At 32.2% G+C, this 23,136-nt stretch overlaps 4 protein-coding genes across 10 annotated transcripts; 3 read left to right on the plus strand and 1 right to left on the minus strand.

The window, feature by feature from the left end:
- The first annotated feature begins 869 nt into the window (after positions 1-869).
- LOC106776051 lies at positions 870-5,602 on the plus strand. Of its 3 annotated transcripts, XM_014663362.2 has the most exons (10): positions 870-1,022; positions 1,102-1,145; positions 1,229-1,289; positions 2,043-2,082; positions 2,504-2,751; positions 2,827-2,890; positions 3,084-3,175; positions 3,263-3,466; positions 3,659-3,836; positions 5,354-5,602. In XM_014663362.2, the coding sequence occupies exons 1-9, from the start codon at positions 987-989 to the stop codon at positions 3,815-3,817; spliced, it is 948 nt and encodes a 315-aa protein (XP_014518848.1). In that variant the 5' UTR covers positions 870-986; the 3' UTR covers positions 3,818-3,836; positions 5,354-5,602. The 3 variants fall into 3 exon arrangements, with proteins under 3 accessions (XP_014518848.1, XP_014518840.1, XP_014518856.1); XM_014663354.2 differs by lacking the exon at positions 5,354-5,602 and having other exon boundaries at positions 3,659-4,037; XM_014663370.2 differs by lacking the exon at positions 5,354-5,602 and having other exon boundaries at positions 3,266-3,466; positions 3,659-4,037.
- Positions 4,228-6,450, minus strand: LOC106776072. Its single transcript, XM_014663380.2, has 4 exons — positions 6,115-6,450; positions 5,374-5,611; positions 4,991-5,084; positions 4,228-4,749 (listed from the first exon to the last, which is right to left on the minus strand). The coding sequence occupies exons 1-4, from the start codon at positions 6,408-6,410 to the stop codon at positions 4,484-4,486; spliced, it is 894 nt and encodes a 297-aa protein (XP_014518866.1). The 5' UTR covers positions 6,411-6,450; the 3' UTR covers positions 4,228-4,483.
- Positions 6,205-12,756, plus strand: LOC106756159. Of its 4 annotated transcripts, XR_001375457.2 has the most exons (16): positions 7,721-7,847; positions 8,020-8,253; positions 8,334-8,467; positions 8,566-8,715; positions 8,833-8,950; positions 9,096-9,399; positions 9,880-10,093; positions 10,245-10,334; positions 10,512-10,767; positions 10,988-11,100; positions 11,316-11,420; positions 11,509-11,556; positions 11,656-11,766; positions 11,873-11,963; positions 12,057-12,207; positions 12,563-12,756. XR_001375457.2 is itself a non-coding variant. In XM_014638457.2 (15 exons), exons 2-15 carry the CDS (start codon positions 8,022-8,024, stop codon positions 12,155-12,157), a joined length of 2,067 nt encoding a protein of 688 aa, XP_014493943.1. In that variant the 5' UTR covers positions 6,205-6,302; positions 8,020-8,021; the 3' UTR covers positions 12,158-12,555. The 4 variants fall into 4 exon arrangements, 3 of the variants coding, with proteins under 3 accessions (XP_014493943.1, XP_022632688.1, XP_014493944.1); XM_014638457.2 differs by lacking the exons at positions 7,721-7,847; positions 12,563-12,756 and adding an exon at positions 6,205-6,302 and having other exon boundaries at positions 12,057-12,555; XM_022776967.1 differs by lacking the exon at positions 12,563-12,756 and having other exon boundaries at positions 12,057-12,555.
- A 1,155-nt stretch (positions 12,757-13,911) lies between these two features.
- On the plus strand, positions 13,912-22,400 carry LOC106756160 (protein RFT1 homolog). Of its 2 annotated transcripts, none has more exons than XM_014638460.2 (16): positions 13,912-14,200; positions 14,292-14,372; positions 14,586-14,665; positions 14,946-15,040; positions 15,878-16,035; positions 16,227-16,378; positions 17,354-17,472; positions 17,906-18,069; positions 18,237-18,311; positions 18,811-18,882; positions 20,160-20,297; positions 21,043-21,198; positions 21,508-21,560; positions 21,656-21,834; positions 21,945-22,029; positions 22,103-22,400. In XM_014638460.2, the coding sequence occupies exons 2-15, from the start codon at positions 14,318-14,320 to the stop codon at positions 22,003-22,005; spliced, it is 1,557 nt and encodes a 518-aa protein (XP_014493946.1). In that variant the 5' UTR covers positions 13,912-14,200; positions 14,292-14,317; the 3' UTR covers positions 22,006-22,029; positions 22,103-22,400. The 2 variants fall into 2 exon arrangements, with proteins under 2 accessions (XP_014493946.1, XP_014493945.1); XM_014638459.2 differs by having other exon boundaries at positions 13,913-14,200; positions 14,313-14,372.
- Positions 22,401-23,136: the final 736 nt, after the last annotated feature.

Genomic DNA, 23,136 nt, shown 5'->3' on the forward strand with positions numbered 1-23,136 from the left:
ATATATATATATATATATATATATATATATATATATATATATATATATATATATATATATATATATATATATATATATATAAAGACCTTGGACTTCTTTAACTATAAATTTAGAAGAAGCACTTATAGTATACTTGAAAAGAAAGATATAGAGGAATGTGAATTTTCTCTATTTTAATTTTAAATGTAGAACACGAATTAGTTATATTACCTCGTATAGGTAACTTACAAAAATTCCTCAACATAGAATTAGTGGAGTGGAATAAGAATTTCCACTCATAATTTATTTTTATTTTAAAAAGTATTTAAAATAATACAAGGAGGGACATTGAATGAGAGGGATTTCTGTAATCTTGAAATGCTGATATTGTTGTGAAAAAAATATATATTATACGTAGACTTTCATCTATTTGTAGCATACTGTTTTATAGGGGTTTAATAAATCAGTCACGAAAGAATTCCACATTATCCCCCGTACGAGAAATTTACCTCCCATAATTTTATATAAGTTTTTTCTTTAACACAAGAAAACAAGGGAAAAATAAATAAACATATTTAAATTTTAAAATGATTTTTAACAAATAGTTTTTAAATTTATGCATTAATCAATTTTAACTTATAAGAAAATTATAAGTTTTTATCAAATATTTACCAACCAGACTCTGTACAATGTCTTAGAAACATGTAAGAATTAGTTTTACAGATATGGTTAATACTTCTAATAGGAAAAAAAATGTAATCGAACTTTTCTTTGTAAGTTAAAAAATAATAACTATATTTTCTTAATTTATTGGTTAGTAGAAAATTTAAAAAGTTTAGTTTTATAAAATAAAGTAGAGTTCGAGGACATAAATCGTCGTATGAGTGAAATGGTTCCGCCATAGGTTTTGCAGAGTTAGGGCATGGGTTCGACACTCCGTCCCTGTCAAAAATTTTGAATTTTTTGAGTTCATCGTTTTGTTGTTGATCTTGTTGAACTGCAACACCATGGATCGAGATCAGGGCTCTTCGAGAAGCAGGAAGGTACTGACATACACGAAATCCCTTATTTCTCTGAATGTTTGCTGGTCCAAATTTATGTTTATTATGCGTGTCTTTTCAGCACAAGTACACTCCCAGGCCGCCCAAAGCTCATGCTCCCAAAACGTAATTCAACAAATTCACTTTGAATTCCTCATATCATTGCAAACATTGTTCTCTGATTGCATTAAGAAATTGCTTCGATGCAGCAAACTGGACAATAAACAAGACGAAGACAGCACACCGGCTCGACTTCTCTCGCGTCGATATGTAAGTCTCTTCACTCCTCATTCTTCCTATTCTTCATCTTCTTTTCACTGTTCTGCTCTACTTTTTAGCTTTCATAATTTCTTCTGAACTTGTCTTTCAAAATCAATTGCTGTGAAAACTAATTTCCCTCTTAGATCCGTTAGCCAGAACTATGAATTGTAATGTTCCAAACATAAATTGTCCTTCTGCTTGCTGTTCACGACAAGTTAAGGGTATTTCTGTTCTCGTTTAGGAAAGGAAGACTGTTATAGTAATAAAACTCAGAAATGTTTATACACTTGAATTATTCAGTCAAAACCAGTTATCTTCTTTAACTACGACTTCTTTTTTTTTAAATATAAAGATCGCATTTTTAATTCAACATAACTAATAGTAGTTAGCGAAGAATTTAAATATGTAATTGCAATAACATTCTTAAAAAAATTATATTCAAAACAGAGTATAATAAAAGTTTAAGTAAAATAAGTATCATTTTTTTTTTCGCTCAAAAAAATAACCAATACCAAGATTTCTGGGATGACGGAAAGGGAATCAAAGTTTAAAATTATTAATCCTTAACTAAGTTCCGAAAAATTATGTTTGCCATTGTATCAACCTCTGTGTTAAAGAAGTTGCCACAAAGACTTCATGGATTAACTCGGTTAAATATATTACAAGGAGCAATTGTTACGTTAAGCTTTTCCTTTTAGTTGTCCATTTTTAGTTCCCTTAATGCTATAGTGTCACTAATTTACTTGTTTTCTACGTTTGCAGGAGAATTCTGCGAGACGAGAGCCTAAAGACGAAAGAAAATGTAAATTATCATTAGTTTAAGCTTACATTCCAAAATACGTAGTTGAAAATATAAAAAATATTGCATTCACTATCAGTCAATCTTTCATTATGGTTCATTGCTTTTAGGAAATGTTTGTGGATAATGATGAAGTCTTTTAAATTAAAGATATTTGAATGGAGAGGAGAGGTGATTAATATAGTTTATCTGGGTAAAGGGAAAAACCTGGTTATAGTTTCAAACGAGTTACAGTACATTTAAATGAAATATGGTATGGTTCTAAACCATTTTACCATGGAAAATATTAGTGGAGCATTTTGTGTAAAGCTCCTTGATTAGTTGATTGCGTGACCTGCCCACAATGACAAACTATCTTCACCTTCGTGATTGATATCTTATTCATCTTGTTTGCTGCTTATTTTCGGTGTTTTAAAACGTGCAGCAAGCGTGGAAGTTGCATTTAGTCCTGGAGTTTCATCAACCTCCCTCAGGACATATGGCACGAGCAAAGCTATAGATAATGGCACAAACAGTGGCTCGCCGTCTACATATTTTGCCAAAGAGCAAATTCGTTCACGACGTTCTTCTGCTGCTACTGAGGATCAAAATGATACCAGCATGATAGATGTTACTGATAACACCATCAATGCATCAGCCAGGAAATTCAAAAGAGAGTACAAGGAACCATGGGTGAGAATCTGTGATCTATTCCATCGTTATCTGTATCTTTCTCAAGCATCTAAGCATTTCAATATTTATCTACAGGATTATAACAACTCTTATTATCCCATTACACTTCCACTAAGGAAGCCAAATTCTGGAAATCCAGGTTTGTTCTAATATATATATGTCAATAAATTATATATTAATGGAATTAATATTCTTGAACTCGACTGATAAAAGTCCGAAGGATAACTTTTACACAGTCCAGTAGCAGTACTCTAGAAGATATAATTTTAGCAAAAGTCTCGAAAGGATGCTTTTCTAAACATTGACAGTCATGTGACTTTTTAATCTGCTAGAAATTCTTGATGAGGAAGAATTTGGAGAAGCGGCCACTAGTTTGGAGTATGATGAGAATACTGTTAACTCTGCTGCAGAACTCGAGCTCTTGGTTAGTAGTCATCATGGAATATAATAAATTGTACAAGCCTTATACAGCTGAAACAGATATAATAGTGCTCAGATGATTTTTTGACAGGAGAAGAGCGAGCAACATAAGATGTTTCTATTTCAGCTTCCTAAAAATATGCCTTTTAACGTGGGGAAGGAGAAGGAGCAAATTGGTACAACAGGATCCGGAAAGGCGCGTGCTTTGGAAGAGTTGCCAAGCGGATATATGGGCAAAATGCAGTTGTACAAGAGTGGAGCAATCAAACTTAAACTAGGAGAAGCTCTGTTCGACGTACGAAACTAAGAATATTTTTTTGCTATTTTCCCATCTCCATTTGTTAAACTAAGTGCAAAGTCAGTTTATTTTTCTCTTGTGGTTCCAATTAAAATTGAAGAATGTGTTTTTTGTCAAGCAGATCAATATTTTAGTTCTTTTACTTTGTACCTACAATTACCGCTTATATAATATTTTGTTCTCTTACAGCTCTCTCCGGGTACAAAATGTGGATTTGCTCAAGATATTGTAGCGGTGAACATTGCACAGAAACAGATCTGCAATCTTGGCGAGATTAGCAATAAGGTTGTTGTAGTTCCTGATCTTGATTCAATTGATCTGAGAAACACTGGAGGCAAAAATGACTAGTGCGCCGCGTGCAGGAATGGTACAGTACCTTTCTGGCTTGTGTGAATACGTGATTGATCAAAAAGTCACTGCCAATGGGCAAGTGCAAATTGGATACTAGAACAAGCATCTAACTAATGAAATATCAAGCTGAAAATTAAATACATTTTCTGTAATTGCTTTGGTTACAGGAGTGATTCTGACAGGATTGATTAGTATGGATACAGTTCACTTGCTTCAATAGATTTGATCTTTTAAGAAAAATGGCCAGCGATGACTATTTTAAACGCATTCTATATCACTGACTAAAATATACTTCCCACTCTAGGCAATCATACTAGATATGCTGAATAGGAAACTTAAAGCTTCGAAGAAATGTTTTTCAATCAAAAGAATTGTACTTGAGATATAGAGAAGCATAATCAAGCTCATTAAGGTCAAATTCGCATATAGATTGTAAAGACCAAGTCAAATTCATGTATACAAATGATAGCTTTTACTGCTTGTTTGGTCCAAAAGGAAGCAAAATCTCTTCTTTTTTGTTTGGGAATAAGCAAAAAGGGACAAATAGTTAAACATCCCAATCCCAAAGTTTTACCCACAAGAAATAGTGCCAAAGAATCAATGAGAACTGTCAACACTTTGTTGAACTATCCCGTGGATTAGCTTCTCATTGAATGAATTAGATTAATAGAAACGACCCACCACCACAAATAGGAAGATCATTATGGAAAGCATGAAAGAAACTCTCAGCTTCATTTTGAATGAATTAGATTTTCCTGCATATGCTGCTCTCTTGTGACGTGCAGTTTGAAACAACTTTTTCACAATCTCTGTGATATTCTCAATTGCTTCCATGAGTTTGGCTATTACAGCATCAGACATCCGCAGTATGAATTTTTTTGTGTCAGGGGAGTCATTGTCCACTGTTCCATCCGAGCTCTCATCTCTTTCTGCAAATTTCAAGTCCAAATTAATCAAAATATAATACCTATATAAACGTGGAAAGTGTCAGTGACATGTCTAACATGCAATAAATGTACAAATGAAATCATATCTCTACAACAAGATATCATATTTAGTTATTACTATGAATATCGGATGAGTTACATTGAAAGTCTAGTATGAATAAATTCTCAGAAAATTCAACCAGTTAAACCATTTCATTATATACAATAACACCTAAAAACCAACCTGCATTTAGGGCGTTCCTTAATTCCTGTACGGCTTGGTTTTTCTGTACAGCATTCCAAACAGATTTATCTGATGATAATGATCTTACCATCCTCTGCAACAAGACAAACACATTTTTAAAATTAATGAAATTGCTCTTTACCCAAAGACTTATATATTTTATGTGAATGGCAACATATTTGTCATCAGATAATTTTCACTTGTTTTCTTTACATAATTTCTATAGAAACAGAAAACACAAATATCTGCTGTCAAGTAATTTTGTACAAACATAAAAATAATTCTATAAATTCAAAAACTAGATAATTAAAATCTTATTTATGATTATATACAATCATCTGAGTTATTTTATTGAAATGGCAGACATGTATCATAAACTACACCTCGACACATGCATCAGTCTGCAATAAATGAACTGCAAAAGAAGCTCTATCAAAAACATCAGCTTGTAACATGCTTGGATTATATGAACTGAAAGAAGGTTCTTTCCAGTCTGCTTCAGACAGATCTGAATCTACTTGATCAACTAAAGGAGTATCTTTGACATGATCTACTTCCCTGTCCAATTGGTAATGATAGGTGTTCTTAACATGCTGGACAGGTGAACAAGACCCAAAGACCCTGAACGTACAAAAAAATTAATAGTTAATAGTATTTAAAAGAGATATATGAATACTAAATCATATCACTTTTCAAGCATAAAAACTAAAGTATAAATATTACTCGGCATAGGAATAAAATGAATAACTAAACTCAAACATTAAAACAATTAAACATTTCAACAACTAAGATATAAAAAAGAAGACGACCAAAGTGTAAATTCCGAAATTTTACCACATATACTATATTTTGGCATGCATTGTAGTGGAACAGGTAAGAGTAAATTACACTAACACCATCACTTTTCTCCATTAACCCTTTCTTTCATAATTAACATGTATACTTCAATACTTGGCCCTTAATTTTTAGAAATACATTGCATGAATAGACTCAATGATACCAAAAAAGAGATTACAGTGTGTTTCCTTGTTAAAAAAATGGTTATGATTGTGTGCAAATTCAAGAAAACTCAGGGTGTCAGTATCATTTGCTGAGCAAATGATTTTGCCAAAACAAGTGCTTACTGTTTAAGTGAAGTAAGAGCAGTTTGAATCTCAGTTGGAGAAGGAACGGCTCCAAAAAGGGTTTCATCATCATCCACAAAAACCTTGTTTGGGTGATCTGCATCATCGCTGTTAGAGGAAAAAGACGAAACGGGCATCTGAGACGGAGAGAAGGGATCCCTCTTGCAAGGAGAAGACGAGATGAAAAGGTACGAGGATTTGATTTTGTGATCATGGCTACAATCAGAAGTAGAAGAATCCCTAGAAACACTTTTTATACTGTTTTTCGCTGTTTGCCCATGAAAATAGTAAGACATCTTAGAACCAATAAGAGCTGAAGGCTGAACAGATAGAAAACATAGATATGCCTTTCTTAATAAAAAATATATATATAAAAATATATTTTTTACAATAAAAATGTATATACATAAAATAGATGTACTTTATTAATTTTTATAAAATTAGTTGTTTTCTTAAAATATGTAAAAGAATATTTATAATATGTCATTTAACCCATAATATATTTTTATGTACTTAATATTATGAATTTGAATTTAAATTTCAACATCTATCATTTATTTTGGCATATTAATATGCCGTGTATTTTGTGATATGATTATATTTTACGATTTCTTTACATTGATTATGTGTTTGAAATTTAACCTTTGTTGTGTAAAATAATTGACATTTTTTTTTATCTCCTGTTATTATTTTTAATTATTTTATTCATTTTTAACTAAAATTTCTTCGTTAAATTTTGTTGCACTTTTAATGCTCTATTTTATATTAGTTAAGTGAAATTTTAGAAATAAAAACAACTATTTTTAAAAAATTAGTTGAACAAATTCAACTCATTAAACAAAAATTGAGCATATTATTGAATATTTATGTGTCGAAGTGGTCTCTTTAGTGAAACAATAATAATTGAAAATTCTCATAAATTTAAAATGTTTAATAAATTAGGAATGTATTAAATTTGTTGAAAAATGTCATGTAATGTAAGGTCGATAAATAATAAAAAAAATCGAAAAATATTAACAAAATCAATAAGTATTAGTCTTTCGAGAAATATTAGACAAAGCAGATAACACTTCAGCATAATTATCATATAATGTTTACTTAATTATTTAAATCATGACAAACATATAAAACTATTCATGATCATAACCAAACAATAACTAAAACAATATTAAGAATTAAATTATTCAAGCAAATATCCATTAAAAATAATATGATTATACATTTATCCACAAAAATACAAAACATGAATATTATTGTTTATCGTATGATTGTTAATTATTATCCACACGTATACGCTTAAGGATTAAAGTATGTTTACAAGTATACCATTTTTTAAATGAATATGGTTGGACAAAAAATCTTAAATCATTCCATGATATTTATAATTATTGTTTTTTTATTGTCAGAATATATTAACTTCTTCTTAATACAATTAATTCATTACCTTAAAATTTAACCCTATTTCCTAAACTTTATTTAATACATATATGTTTCAACTTGATTACATTATATTTCAATTGAAAAGAAGCTAATATAATATGAATATATAGAATAAAATAATTATAAATATAAAAAATGATTTAAGAAAGATTTATCTTTTTCAAAATTTCTAATCATAACAATGAAGGTCCCACAATACAGAAGGAAGGAGTGGTTGAAAGTTGTGTGTAGAAGGAAATTACCAGTACAACAAATTAGTGGTAGCAGAGGTTTTGGGTTTTTGGATTTATTAGGTTCAACAGAATTTCAATCCATATTTCTCTACCAGAATTATAATTTGTTATGTTCACCATAGAAAAATGCAGAAGCTTCAATGGATGCAGACATGAACACAATTTTTTTCAAGTTTAATTTAATGATAATATTATTTAATTAAGTGTAGTCACTCACTCCTCTTCTCTGCAGTCATGGCTCTTCTCACTTTCCCTCACTTTTCTTCTCATTTTCTATCACGCTCTTCCTTCCAAAACATCCATTCTTTCTCTCCAACTCGACGCTACTGTTCGATCAAGGCAACCGGAACGGCGATTCTGTGGTTCAAACACGATCTCCGAACCGATGACCACCCCGCGCTTCTCGCCGCCTCCACCTTTACCTCACTTCTTCCTATATATGTCTTCGATCGCCGCATTCTTTCGCGTGAGTAACGGAATTTAATGCGCTGCAATTTCTGTTAGTGAACTGAACATCGCAGTTTAATCTATTGTTTGCCGTTGCAGGTTTCTCCGACGAGACGCTGGAACTGCTTCTGCTTGCGCTGCAAGATTTGAGGAAGTCGCTGAAGGATCGCGGTTCCGATTTGATGATCAGATTCGGCAATGCGGACAGCGTCATACAGCAGCTTGCAACGGAGGTTGTTACTTTGTCAGTTGGAGTTTGCTTGCTTAATCTATGATTCATTTTCGTGCCATTCCTTTTTCTTAAGTAAATTCATCGCTCAGGACGGAACAGGTCAAAGCCACTTGTGTGTTCGCGGAACAAGAGGTGGAGTATGAGCTACGCCTCATCATAGATGTGCTAAAACAGCGTTTGAAGTCCGTCGGTGGTCCGCAAGGGAGTCCTAGGATTGAATTATTGCAAACTCCGTTTTATGAAGTGAAGGTAGGTGGCAGATTGTTAGAGACTAATTAACTGTGTTTGTTACGTAACGTATGAAATTTTGACTTGGACGAATTGATTATGTAAAAGTTGAACTCATGGTATGTTACTATTACATAGGATTTGCAAAAGCTTCCAGCGTCGTATGATGAGTTTAAGAAACATCGACTTCCTGTGACTACACCACTTCAGCTGTCAGTGTCAACGTTGCCTGGTGTAGAGATAGAACTGGACTGGGGTGAGTTCCGTGGTAGATAGATTTCTTTACTGGATATTTTGTTTATTATTATTGTTATCTTTTTCACTGCATATGTTACTTTTTTTTTTTTTTTTTAATTCATTTGATGTTGGCGAAGTTATGCACTAATTGTTCACTGAATTAGGTGTTCTCCCCTCGTATGATGATTTAAAGGGATTCATGACCAGCAGCCAACGTAAATCAGGAGAGAACTGGAGGCTAATCAAGGAAGCCTCAGCTGAAACCGTTTTACGCAGAAAAGCATTGGAGTCTGGCGATAGAATTGAAAGAAGTTCTAACTTTGGGCAAACACAATCAAGGGAGCGTAGTGGATCTGTTTTTGTGACAAAAGAAGGAAATGCCGTAGGAGGTGGGACAAACAATGTACTGAATGCACTAGCTGCATATCTAAGATATTTGGAAGGAACAGCTCGTGATGATTGGCAAGAGTATGTAGACAACTTACCTTTTGATGTTTTTGTTTTGGTAAATTTCTTGGAAATATGGAGGCTGAAAACAATTTTTATAGCTGGATTCTCATTATTCTCCTCATTTTAAGGAGAATGATGTTTTCTAAAATAAACAGAGCCATAATATTTCCCCTTTTTGGTTTTCTGTTTCTGTTTCAGTGTTTTGTAAGCATTTCTTCCATTCTTTTATTACATCCTGTTTCCCCTGTATCGTAAGAAGGGATAAAAAGTTTTGTTCGTAGCATTGTTAACATCGCATGCAGCAATTTTCATACTCTACTGTTTTTGGCAGTTTCTCCTCCCAAGTGATTAATTCATTAACGCTCAAAAGGTGTTCTTTCTTAGTGATGTCTATAATAGTCATTTAATCGACATTCCGTTCACTAAGTTTACAAACTTTTGTGGTTGAAATCAGAATGTAAAATTTACATGTTATGAAATGCACTTAAATTTGTGCAGGGTGCATGAAAGAGTGCGTGCTTCTGAAAGTCGGGATGGAGCATCATTTATTGGTCTATTCGGTCCTGCCCTGTCTCTTGGCATTATTTCTAGAAGAAGAGTATATTATGAAGCTATCAAATACGAGCAAGAAAGAAATGCAGGTTTCTTATCACCCTTTGGTTATTCAGCTGCCACAATTGCAGCAGCAGTTGATGCTGTGTGCTCAATGGAGGTGCTAGTTATAACTGTTATGCTTTGTTTGAGTACAAAATTATTTTGCACCTTATTGATTTTGTTTTGTCTTCTATGAAATACCATGGTACTTGCCACGAACTTTTTTTTTATTCTTTTGTCAAATGATTTGTTTATATGTTTCGTCGTAGTGGTATTGGCTTATGGCTTTGAGAAATCAGATAAACAATGACGGAGTATACTCAACAAGGATATGGAAATGGAAAGGATTTCTTATCGAGGTATTCTATTGATTGGTTCATGGTCAATGTTTGATTTTTCGTGAAGTCCACTTTGCAAGAGCCCACTCAATTTTCTTTTCTCAGTGAAATGAGTCAAGACCTGAAGTACTCAGTACAACTTAAGTAAAATATTTATAAAATTTCCTGCTAATTTCTTGTTTAAATGGATTTTCTCAGTATACAGTTGCTGGTGAAGATGGTCCTGCCATTCTTCTTGTGCATGGTTTTGGTGCCTTTTGGGAGCATTACCGTGACAACATAAATGGTTTAGCTGAATCTGGAAATAGAGTTTGGGCAATTACTATTTTAGGATTTGGCAAATCAGAAAAGCCAAATGTTGTATATACTGAACTCTTGTGGGCTGAACTATTGAGAGATTTTATTGTTGATGTTGTGGGTGAACCAGTTCACATTGTTGGCAACTCAATTGGCGGTATGAGTAAAGCATGATTGGGTATCTTGCACCAAAAAAAATGTGTCGTGTGCAAACATGCAATAATTTGGTTCCTGTGTGTGTGTTTGTGTGTGTGTGTATATATATATATATATATATATATATATATATATATATATATATATATATATATATTACCAGTTTATTCTTGCTTCTGTTGACGATTTGATAATTTAACAATTACTTTTCCTTACTCTAGGTTATCTTGTTGCTATCGTTGCTGGTATTTGGAGTGATTTGATCAAATCCCTTGTTTTGATCAACAGTGCGGGCAATGTCATCCCAAGTTATTCATTCATACCACTGTCTAGAGTAAGTGTAATCGAGAACAACTCAAGTTCATACAACATTTGTAAGATATTATACTTTTTCTATTGGCTATGCCTGAAAAACTGCAGTTTGCTTCTTCTTGTCGTAAACTTTTGCTGCCGTTGATTTCTTCGAATCACAATTTGACGTTTTATTGTGAGTGCAACATAATTAGTTTGTTCTATTTAAAAGTTCATTTTTTTGTGTACTTGTAAAAGGTTCAGGACAGGCAAACTTCGGGGGCTTCCTGGTTGGGGTCTCGCATTCTTCTATTCTACTTGAGGCTAAGAACTCAGGAGTTACTTAAGAAATGTTATCCAACAGTAAGTGTAATTTTTGTCGCTAATTTTCAAATCTCGTATATTTGTTATACATTTGTTGTGATGGTGGCTGATTGTGTTTTCTTTGTAGAGGGTTGAAAGAGCGGATGATCGGCTCATAAATGAAATGCTAAGAGCAGTATCCTCTACTTTTAGAATCTAAATTATTTGTATTGTATCAGCAAGTTTCACATTCTGATACACAATTCTTTCTGACACCTCCTTTACATATTAAAAGTCATATGATCCTGGTGTGCTTGTGGTGTTGGAAAGCATCTTTAGCTTTAATCTTTCCATACCTGTAAACTTTCTTCTTGAAGATGTCAAGGAAAAGGTCCTAATCATACAGGTATTATAACGTGGATATCAAGTTTTATGGGCGAGAAAGGATGGATTAATATGTTTTGAGAATGACTCTTATACTCATAAATTGTTATTTATTTCTTCATTGTTAGGGAATGAAAGATCCGATTTCTGATTCCAACTCCAAGGTGGCTATGCTTAAAGAACACTGTGATGGAGTTATAATTAAGGAGTTAGAAGCTGGTAACCAGAGTTTTTATATATCTGTACTTTTATATAACAAAGTACTTGGGTTTTGTTTCAAATTGACCCATTTTTTTCTTCACATTTACTCAGGTCATTGTCCGCACGATGAGGTACCAGAACGAGTGAATACTATTATTTGTGAGTGGATAATTGGTGTAGAAAGTAAAATTTTGGTAGAAAGTCCGGTGTAATATTGATTGGTATCAAGGAACTGCCAACTGCATACAAACATGTCATCCTGGTAATTCTCCTGCGCATATTATAATACACCAGTATTTCCTTGTTGACAGTTGATTGGTAACTAGATCCAGCACAAACTTAATCCAACAGTCGACAAAACTTCAAACAAGACATGCATAGCTTCCTGCATTTTTGTTATTTCTAACTTCACTGTAATTTCAATTTTAGTTTTATTTATTATTTTAATTATTTTAAATTATAAGAAGTATTTCAAAAAGTGACAAAGGTTAACCAAACATTTTTAAACATGTTTAGTAACACCCATGCATTGCGATCCTTCGTAAACGAAGGAGTCTAGTCTTGAGTCTGTTTAGCCGATCTTGTTTTTTCTCGTTTGAGGCTCCTATTCATTGCAGGTGCAAGAGACCCCACACCTTCAACAGTAGTTCCTTCTGGGTTTTGATTATTTCTTGGGGCTTCCGTTGCATTTATTTTTTATAAGATTTTGTTTGGGGGTAAAGAGCAACGATCAAATATATGATTAATACTACACTTAACATGTAATAGAACAGAACAAGCGAATAAAGTCAACCATTTAGTATTTGATCTATTTATTCTCAAACTGTAATGTGAAAAATACATACTTTTGAAACTTATAATTTTACCAAAATTTAAAAGCTACTCTGTTGATGATTTTTAAATGTTCTTTTACAATCCTTGTTGTCTGAAGAAATATAAATACTTATTAAAATAATCAAGAAAGTATTTTTAGTGAATAAATAATTTGAGAAGAAATGGGTTTGATATCAAATTTTGTAAGATAGGCATTGTGAAATAAAAAATACGCGTGGGTGCATGAGTATACATGAAAATTATCTTTATACAGAGAAGGGGTAATATTTTGTTTTTCACAATGCAAGATGGATTATAAAAAACTGCATGAGAGTTTAGATACACACAGGAAACAAGTTGCTTTGTGTATCCTCTTTTCATTTAGTCCATTCGATTGTATTAGTTGAAGCAATATTTCTTTTACATATTTCTTTTAATGATATGGCGTAAACAAAGGCTCATTTTTAACTATTTTATTATTATAATTTTCGAAATTCAATTAATTTGATTCACAATCAATTGATGTTAAAAATATTTCAAATATGAATAATTAATGAAATTATTAGAAAAAATTTAAATTTTTTGAATTACAAAATTATGAACATATAAAATAGGGGATGTAGGTTAAAAGTTTTAAATTAGTAAATATAACTGAATTATAAAGATGAAAAAAATATAAGTTATGGAAATATTATCAAATAAAATATAAATAATTTTTAATCCAAATTTAAAAGTGCAGCAAACAGCGAAATATTATCAATAAATTTTAGTAAAAAAAATAATTTAAATATGAAAGTATAACCAATAGTAAAGTATTACCAAATAAAATATAAATGAGTTTGAGTACAAATTTTAATACAAATTTAGAACATGAAAATTAGTTAAATAAATTAATAAAAACAAGATTGAAATTGGTGATAATTTTATATAATTAACCTTAACAAATAAGTTAATAATTTTATTATCAAAGATAAAATAGAAAAAATAAAAATGTAAATAAGTGTATTTTTTTTATATAGGTATAAATTCATTTGCTATGTCTATGTAAACGTTAGATGGCGTTTTATGTTATGTTGAGACATGAAATGAAATGAAGTAATAAATACAAAAAGATAAACATTTCAAAGCAAGTTTATATTCAAAACAATAAATTAAAATTAAAACTAAAATTAGAATTGAAGTAAGATAAACATTTCACAGCAGAAGACACAAAAATCCTACCGAATGTCGGAGCGTCGTGGCTTAGTACTTTCGTCAAACACCCTGCAGTAGTGGTGGAAGCCGCTTGAAATATTTTTAAAACCTTGAGTTGATGACTTTTATAATTCTTCAAAGCTTAATCCATACGAAGGCGCAACTCACAACTTCCTCACCATCGCCGGAATTCAACAGAATCGCTTATTCATCGTCCACCGTGTGGCAAACCTAAAGAGCTGAGCTAGGTATTTCACTCTGTTACATTCACTCTCTGTCTCAGAATCTGTATGTGCATTGCCAATTCTCGCATATGACGTAATGGAGTAATTGATCCAGGAATTATTTTCATTTCCGCAGTTGCAATGTCAAAGAATAAAGATGCTACCAATCTCTCACGCACCTTTAAATACCTATTAGGTCAGTTCATTCTTTTCACCTCTTGTAGCAACATTACCACTTGTTCACATTTCTAATGTATTAGACGTGATTCAGCAGTTAGTTATGTTCCGCAGTTAATTGGAGTCTATTTATTTTGGATTATTACGAAGATAGCTTTTTACCCTGCATTGTGAGCTGACTCGTTGATATTTCCCCATTCCATTTTACATTTTTGGGATATCGTGAATTCAGCTACCCAGTTCTTGTCACGAGGGATTCCATTTATATTCAATACATGGATTGTAAGGCATCTCACACAAGAGGACTATGCGGTAACTGTTTTCCCATACTCTCTTTAGCTTTAATCGCTGTCTCTATCTTCCCCGTGCATAATAGTTACTTCACATTCAAGAGATGCTTTTTCCAGTTGTGCTGTCTCTTTTTATTTCATGGAATTGATTTATTTTCTTTTGCCTCTTGCTTTAGTTCTAAATTTTTTTATTGGGTGTCCATTTTTTTTTATGCCTTTTGTGTCATTATGACCTGCATCATAAGATTTATGATCAAAATTGATTTACCATCTTGACAACTTTTTTTTTTTTTTTTATGCAGCTGTACGCAGTGCAGTTTCATCTGCTAGTCACATGCATATTATTTCTTAGCCGGGAGGGCTTTCGGCGAGCATGCTTGCGAATGGACCTGAAATGGTGATCCCTTTATGCTCTTTCTTGTTCTGTTACGTAGGAAGAACTGTATTTAAAGAAATTGGGCTCCACAGATCTTGTCAAGCGTTAAATGTACAGTAAGAAGGAATAAGCACAGTTTTGGTTAGTTCATTAATTAGAGGGAATGTCTTGTCAGTTAGAATTGGTTACATAAATAGTGATATCTGATTGTGAAAGGGCATTCAGTGTATTTGACAGGTTTGTGAGCGAATGGAGAGATCCTTTGTGAAAGGGAAACCTTTGGGGAGAATTCTACTCCACAGTTTCTGTTCTCTTTCAATAATACAGTTCTTAACTTGAATGATTTTTTTCTATTTAATTTCCATCTTATTTTCTGAGTTCATATGATCTTATCAACAAGTTTATTTGGCTTAATTTTGATTCCTTGCTTGAATCCTCCTAGTTGTTGGGCTTTTTCCATGCTTGATGAAGAGGGCTTTGTATGGCTTGTTTATGGGTCATCTTTTGCATCATGCTTCAAAAGAAAATGAGTATGTGTTAGGTTTAAAGCTACTGCTTCATAGGTTAATGATTGTTTAATGATTCTTTGGATAAACTATGCTACTTGCCAGAGAAAGAAGGTGTACTGGAATTGTATTTAAAAACATATTTCTAGTTTGGTTGAAAGATCTTGTAAAAGGCCGAATTGAGTGTCTTAATTCAATTCTTTGATAGTTAAGAATATTATCAATTTAAGAAGTATTATTATTCAAATAAGTTTAACTAAGGTTTTATATCTCTCATTTATTTTATTTTTAATTCAATTATTCCCAAACTTGAGTGAGCTCCATTTATAATATGTAACTTTTTATGTTATAGTGATGGCAATTCAATGGGAGATGTTGTGAAGCTAATGAAAGTAGTGTGGATGAGTTTCCCACTTGGAATATTTATTACAATTGTAGTATGCCTTTTTGTCTTCTGGTGGCAACAAATAAGTTATTGTAGTCCACATGGGCAAGCTATCTTGATCAATGGTAATCTAATGTAGCTTTTTGTCGTCTATACAGCTTCTGCTTTTTTTTTTTTTTTTTACTTTCATGAGTTATCAATGTTTTTTTTCGTAATCTTATCTCCCTTCAAAACATATGAAACCACGCATCCTTAAATAACTCTCCAAAAAATTTCAGATTTTGTAAACTTGAGTAAAGTTCATTTGTTATGCCAGGTTTTGCATGTATTTTGGAGCTCTTGGCTGAGCCTGCGTACATTCTCTCACAAAGCATGGTTTTACTTGAATTACGGCTGATGGTTGAGACTATAGCCACTCTGTTACGATGCTTGACAATGTACTTTCTAATCAGCAAGCAAACTGGAATTGTAAGAGTGGACTTATACTGAGCTGCAGATATTTACTTTTACTATTGTTAACCAAATAGCCAGTGCTTTTTCTGTTAAGCTTGTAGATATATGCTAATGACATTGATTCTGGAAGGGACTTCTATTGCGCTAGTTTCTTGCTATTTTTTAAGTAAATTAGTGCTGATTTTCTTTTTGGTTTACTAACATTTGCTCATAAATTTTAGAATATTGAAACCATAAAACCAAGGATATATTATTTTTTGCTTATTTAAATAATTAATTTAATATTTTGAATTTAAGGTTTTTGAAACATCAGATGAATCAGACATGCAATCCAATGGCCAACAACAATTACAGAAAGAAAAAAGCTGTACAAAATAGAGAAAATACCTACTAAACTAGAAGTGTAAATCAATTTGGATATTGATGTTTCTTCATATCTAGGGTTTCTAAGGGACTTTTTTGTTTGAAAAATTGTTCTGTTTTTTATGTTGTATGTTTTTTGTTTGCTGGAGATACAGCCCCTAATATTAGGACTATTGAAGTTTCATTTGAATCTTTGCTGATATATATGTGCTCTGAGTGATAAAGGAATCCTGGTAAAAAAATCTGGTAAAAAATTTTAATGATACGGATGTTGAAATCCAAGAATAATAGCTGTCTTTTATTAGTCCAATCATAGGTAAACGATGCAAATGAGCTTTCAAGCGGTGCACTCTTGTATCATTGATAGTATGCTGCTGTGTTGCTTGTTTATAGCATTTCATTTCATCAATTTTAGGATGTCTGTCATGTTATTTCACTCACAAGTTTCAAGAACTTTTTTCTGCATTGTGCATTTTACTTTTTATGCACTCACAATTTGATATGATAATGCTGTTATCAATCAATTCTCTAGTAAACTTATCTATTAGAGTACCAAAAAAATGTTTTATATTTCTGACATATCTATGTGTAAATGCAACTGATTCTGAGTTGAATGATCATTTCCAGGAAAAATCAATCATATTTGGTTTGTCACAGTCTGCATATGGAGCCAGCTTATTTCTTGGTTATTGGGGCTATCTTTTGCTTTCCCAAAAATTGAAGGTTTCATACCTCTTTCCATTCAGGTATAGTTATTTATTTCCATATAGTTTTAGCTATATGGGAAATTTTCTTCTATAAGATGCTCTAAGCAGCAGTCTTATTGAAGAGGGATCATGTTTGCCAGATGCTACTATATGTAATATTTATTGATCATAGTGATTTTTTGTTTCTGCTGTGGACATATATAATTATATGTGCCTCTAGTTTGCTGTAGGTTGAACCATGTCTAAATTCATGTGTATTTGTTGATGGCTGAGTTAATGTTATTCCTAACAGACCTTATCATCTGATTGTTTTACATGTTAAGATCCTGCACTTTTCTCCTGATGGAATGCATGGTATATAAAACATGCTTTGCAAGGAAAAGTGGAAAACCTAAATCATTAACAACTTAATTTTGTTTGATGTCTGCTTATTTATCATCAATGTATGATTTATCAGTAACAATTTTTGCAGAAAAGGAAAACTGATTGATTTTGACCAGCAGCTGTCCAAGATGTGTATACTGTTTACCTTTCAATCCTTTCGAAAATTGATCCTTCAGGAAGGAGAAAAGATAGTACTTGTATGGTTGGATACACCATATAATCAGGCAGTATACGGCGTGGTGGACAAATTGGGTTGGTATTTGGTTTGAGTAATTTGTTTCAGAAAGCTTAATTATTATGTTATAAATTTAATTGAATCAGGAGTGTTTCCTATTTTATTCAGAAACGCTATAAATGTTTCTTGTGTGAACATGTTTGTCTTCTTTTTTTTTTGAAAAAAAAAAATCTCCACCTTTCAGGTAGCTTAGTGGTGAGACTTGTCTTTTTACCTTTCGAAGAAAGTTCGTATGCAACATTTGCAAGGTCTGCTTCAGGTTCTATTTCTCTCTTGTTTACTTCATGCTTGAACCAGAAAATTTAAATAACTTTCATATTACTATTATTTGGTTCTAGTGTAGTTTTTGCTTCTTCCTTTGTTTGTCTCTTTGTATTGCTTATTTCTTTTGAGCTGCAGTTCTTAATTTGCCCCTTATTTCTATCTCCATCATTTACCTGGCTAGTTGTGTTTGTCTATTAGGTTTCAGTATCAGTCCTCTCATACTCATCCACACATAAAAACTATAATGCTTTTCGAAATTGATCAACCAAAGTCAATTTATTAATGAAACAATAAAGTTGGACGGGCACAGGCATATCCTAGCACTGTATAACTTACATCACACCATACGAAAATATATCTATTTAAATATGGTTTATGTACGTCATTTTCAAATATTTTATCTAGACCTTTAATTTTGTTATAAGCACATCATACTGAGTTCCTTTCTTATTTAATAATAAATTTTAATTGTTTTTCGTGGTCAATTCTGACAGGACAATATCCAGGAAAAAGCAAGAAATTGGGAAATGGCTTGACGGAATCCCTTAAGTTAGTTTTGTTGATTGGTAAGTCTTTTCATATAATTTCATATTGTTTCCTCAATACATATTTCTTAGTTTTCCTATTATTCAGTCAAAAGGAGTTGTCTGTGGTCCTTGTTTGAAGAAAGATGCATCTTTACCCATATCTTAGTTTGACTATGAGTAATCAATTGTTCTGCAAAGATTGCAAAAGTAAGAAATGTTGATGTCGAGTCTAACTCAGAATAGTTCACATTAGTTGCATTTAGACAGATATTACTTAATAGGCAAATTTGATTGTATGTTCATTCAATTTGCTGTAAAATGCTGTGTTGACTATTGACCAATAATGTTCTGTTCTGTATGAATAAGAAAACTTAAACCTAGATGTTTCTCTTTTTAATCTGTATGAATTTCTGTTGTGAGAATTGATAAAAAGAATGAAAAACTTGAATCTAACTTTGAGACTGTTCCCCTTCCCTTGAATGAGCATTGAGTGGCATACTAGACAAGATGAATTAGAAATGTGTGCATTAGAGAAAAAGTTGAATAACACCTGCAGTAAAAAAAAATTGGTAGAATTTCTTGTTTTTGCTTGTGTGGAGAAAACAGATAGTAGACCACATGGAATGTCATTCTAATGGCTAATGCTGGACGTAGAACCATAGAATAAGGCTGAGTAAAACTATTTGCCAAAATATTAAGAAGAATTTAGAAGTCAGCCATTTGCTTTGTAAATGAATCCACCTTAGAACAGTATGGCAACATTTGATTCATGTAGCCAACCTTATGTGTAATAGGAAAAAGACTTGTTTGTGGTTGTTGTTGACCCTTCCCTTTGGAAAAAAATAAAAATAAAAGAAGGATATCACTTTGTTAAAAGAGTTCGTTTTAGCTTGACTTCTGTTACTTGTACTGCATTCCACAGGCAAGAGCCTTTGCATGAGAAACTGAAAAAATTGCGGTCTGCTTGATGATTGACATTTGTGTACATATAAATAGATGCAATCAATAATACTACATTATCCTGTAATGAGGATGTTATTTGAGGTATATATCTGGTTTGCATAAAATTAGGAAAATTAGTTGCTTGTCATTGGTAACAAGCAACAATTATGCGCAGATGCATTATCTTTACTCCCTAAAAGTCAAACTGAACCACTTATGTAATTTTGAAGAATAAAAGTTGTGACCATAACGATTATGCTGTTAGCTTAATTGTGTCCCCATGGAAAAAATGTTTTGGACACTTTTTACCTTAAATTAATATATTTTTTTTCTCTTGAGGTATAATATCCAGCTTTTATTATTTTTTTTTGCAGGCCTTGTTTTTATGGCATTTGGTCCAAGTTATTCTTATTCACTCATTAGATTGCTTTATGGTGAAAAATGGAGTGATGGAGAAGCGTCGACTGCCCTCCGTTGTTATTGCTTTTATGTCATTGTTTTGGCCATGAATGGTAATCTACCTTGTCTAATATTACTATTTATTTTTATTCTAAGTACATTGATCGTTTGCAGGTTACAACACATCTCATGTTTATTAGTCTTTATACAATCTAAATTTTTTGCATACATTTTCTAAATTTAATAACATCTAAAGGAATTAATAAATATGTTAGATGAGCTCTATTAGCTGTTAAATTTTGTCTAGATAAACTTCATAAGTATCAATAGGAAAATATAAAAAAGAAGTTAAAATGCAATGAACTTCTTCATAAGCTAACCTCAATGTGTGTGCCGTTGTACTAGTTGGAGTTTAGGCCCCTTGAGAGTTCTGGGAATCATTTTTACTCTTTTATGTTAATAGAAACTCTTCTTTCTATAATTCTGAACCAGTTTTCTTCAAAATGGTTGTTAAGTAACAGCAGAAGGATAACTGAAAATGGGATCATTTTCAAGCTTTGGGAAGGGGGCTATACTTAAATTGGGGTATGTCTGGAGTAAAGAATATATTTCATAAACTCGAAGGAGGATTGTTTCTTATTAGATTAATGTATTCTTGGTCAAATTATCAATTTACAATTTCTGCTTGTAGATTTGATTAACTTGAATGCCTACTTCTGATAAAATAAGTTTTTGCTGAACCTTTAGGGCCTTTGATTGAATAGCATTAATTTTACATTTACTTCTGTGTTTGTGACTTGCTAAATGGTGGATCGAATTCCTTAATCTCGTGATTATAATATTCCTTGTTTGTTTCAGGAACCTCTGAAGCCTTTATGCATGCAGTTGCAACCGAGAGCCAACTCAAGCGATCTAATGATTCACTACTTATATTCTCGTTGATATATATAATTTTGAATGTCCTGTTAATAAGGTTAGCTGGGGCTGTTGGCTTGATAATGGCAAATTCTCTCAGTATCCTTTCTACTTTACCGTTATTTATTTCATGTTATTTCACAATTTACATTTGTTTTTCCCTTATGGAAAGTCATGTGGATACTCAAGCATTACAGATATTATTTATAAGCGGCTAAAATCCAATTTCATTGCAAGTTCAACTGTTACTAGCATAGCAATACTGTTGGATTTTTACAAATGTGCCCTGCGTTCGTCTCCCAAGAATTTTATGTGGTTCCTGTCAGTTCGAAACTTTGATTTCCATATTTAATTTTCATAATTTGTTGAAAAGAAAAAGTTTTGTACGGTTACTTGACTTGACTAAAGATATGACTCTGAGGATTTTATACTCTGCTATATTCATAAAGAAGTACTTCCAGGTATGGTGGCTATTAGTTATGCTTGGCTGACTGTAATTTGATGCTAATTCCTCTGACCTCAGATTTTTTTTATTTTATTTTTTTTTTGTCCACAGGGATCTTCCTCATTTTCTTTCTATGAATGCTTGCCGTCAGGATGGATTATTCTGTTACTTTCAGGCATAATCACTCTCATTTCTGAGAATGTCTTTTTGGACCGAGATAATTTCTGGCCATCATTCATGGTCCATTTCTCTGTTGGGCTGGGTTGCTTCTGTGTGTCATCATACGTGATGTATATTCATATTTCCTCTATTCTGTTTACTTCGAAGATCTAGTGCTGTATATATTTGTTTTTTTTTTATTGTTTCCTATAGTTAAAATGCTTCTGTCTTTGTCCTTCAGCTATTGCCGGGAAAAAACATTCATCAGAAGACTCATTCGCTTTAATGATCATGTGGACTGAAGACTTGTGCAATATGTCTTGGAGGTGAGTTTTGTTTCTTTGAAACAGTTAGTTTTTTAAGATTTATTATTCATGAAAAATGACAATTTTGGTGCAGTTACTGGAAGATGATGAAACGTCAGTTAGTTTTCTATGGGCTATATTCCAAGCAGCAGAATACTGATAGACATAACCTCAAAGGTTCAATTTTTGGTATATGTATAGTATTTACTTAAGCCTTGTTTTTCTATAACCTATTGACTGTTCATTGCGGTTTCTGCTGTATTTATTTATTCAAATTATTGTCGGAGTTAAGCAGCAGCATGTGTGGTGTATAAAGATAGAAAAATAGTGTTTTCTATTATTCCCAAAATTCTTGCACACATATTTCGTGGAATGTTTCGTATTTCATCTTACGATAGGAATACTTACATTTATTTTGAAATAAAGGAGATTCCGCATGCGCGCTTCGTGCTAGTGATCATAATGTTTAAAGTTGAAAAGTTCATTGGATTTTCCTCGTTGCTTTTTGTATAAATAGAGATTCGACATAATTGCTTTTCATTGTGATTTTGTAGCTTAAAAATATCCATAATCCCTTTGAAGGAGGACAAAGGTAGCGTAACAAAAGCATATATTTCTGAGAGATGAATGCTCTTTGGTACAGCATTTTGGATCTCCAAATTGTAAATTATAGACCAAACACTTTGTTTATAACACCACCACCACCATCAAAATTTTGAAGTTTTTATGAACATGAAAGTGTTAGTTCTGGTATCTTGGGATTACGAAACACCTTTCTAATGACGATATTGAGTATTAGACTATTCTAAGGCTTTGCTGTATATTCATTTCAAGCACTTTTCATTTTGAAATTCAAGTCATTAAAGATAATGAACAGAAGGTGATATCTGAAGTGGTAATAAAATAAGATAAAAATCCTATCCTAAAAAATATTATCGCAAATGTTCAGCGGGGGAGAACATTGCTCTGACTATAATTAAATATAATGAATAAACTAAGCTTTTTTTATGTAACTATTGCAATGCAAATGATCACTAAAATTTAAAAAGTGTAATTATAATATAAATATCAATTATAATTTTGATTGACATAATTTATTACACATTATAAAGATAAAATTGTCATAAA

This window comes from Vigna radiata, chromosome 2, assembly GCF_000741045.1.
Source record: "Vigna radiata var. radiata cultivar VC1973A chromosome 2, Vradiata_ver6, whole genome shotgun sequence".
Taxonomy (NCBI): domain Eukaryota; kingdom Viridiplantae; phylum Streptophyta; class Magnoliopsida; order Fabales; family Fabaceae; genus Vigna; species Vigna radiata.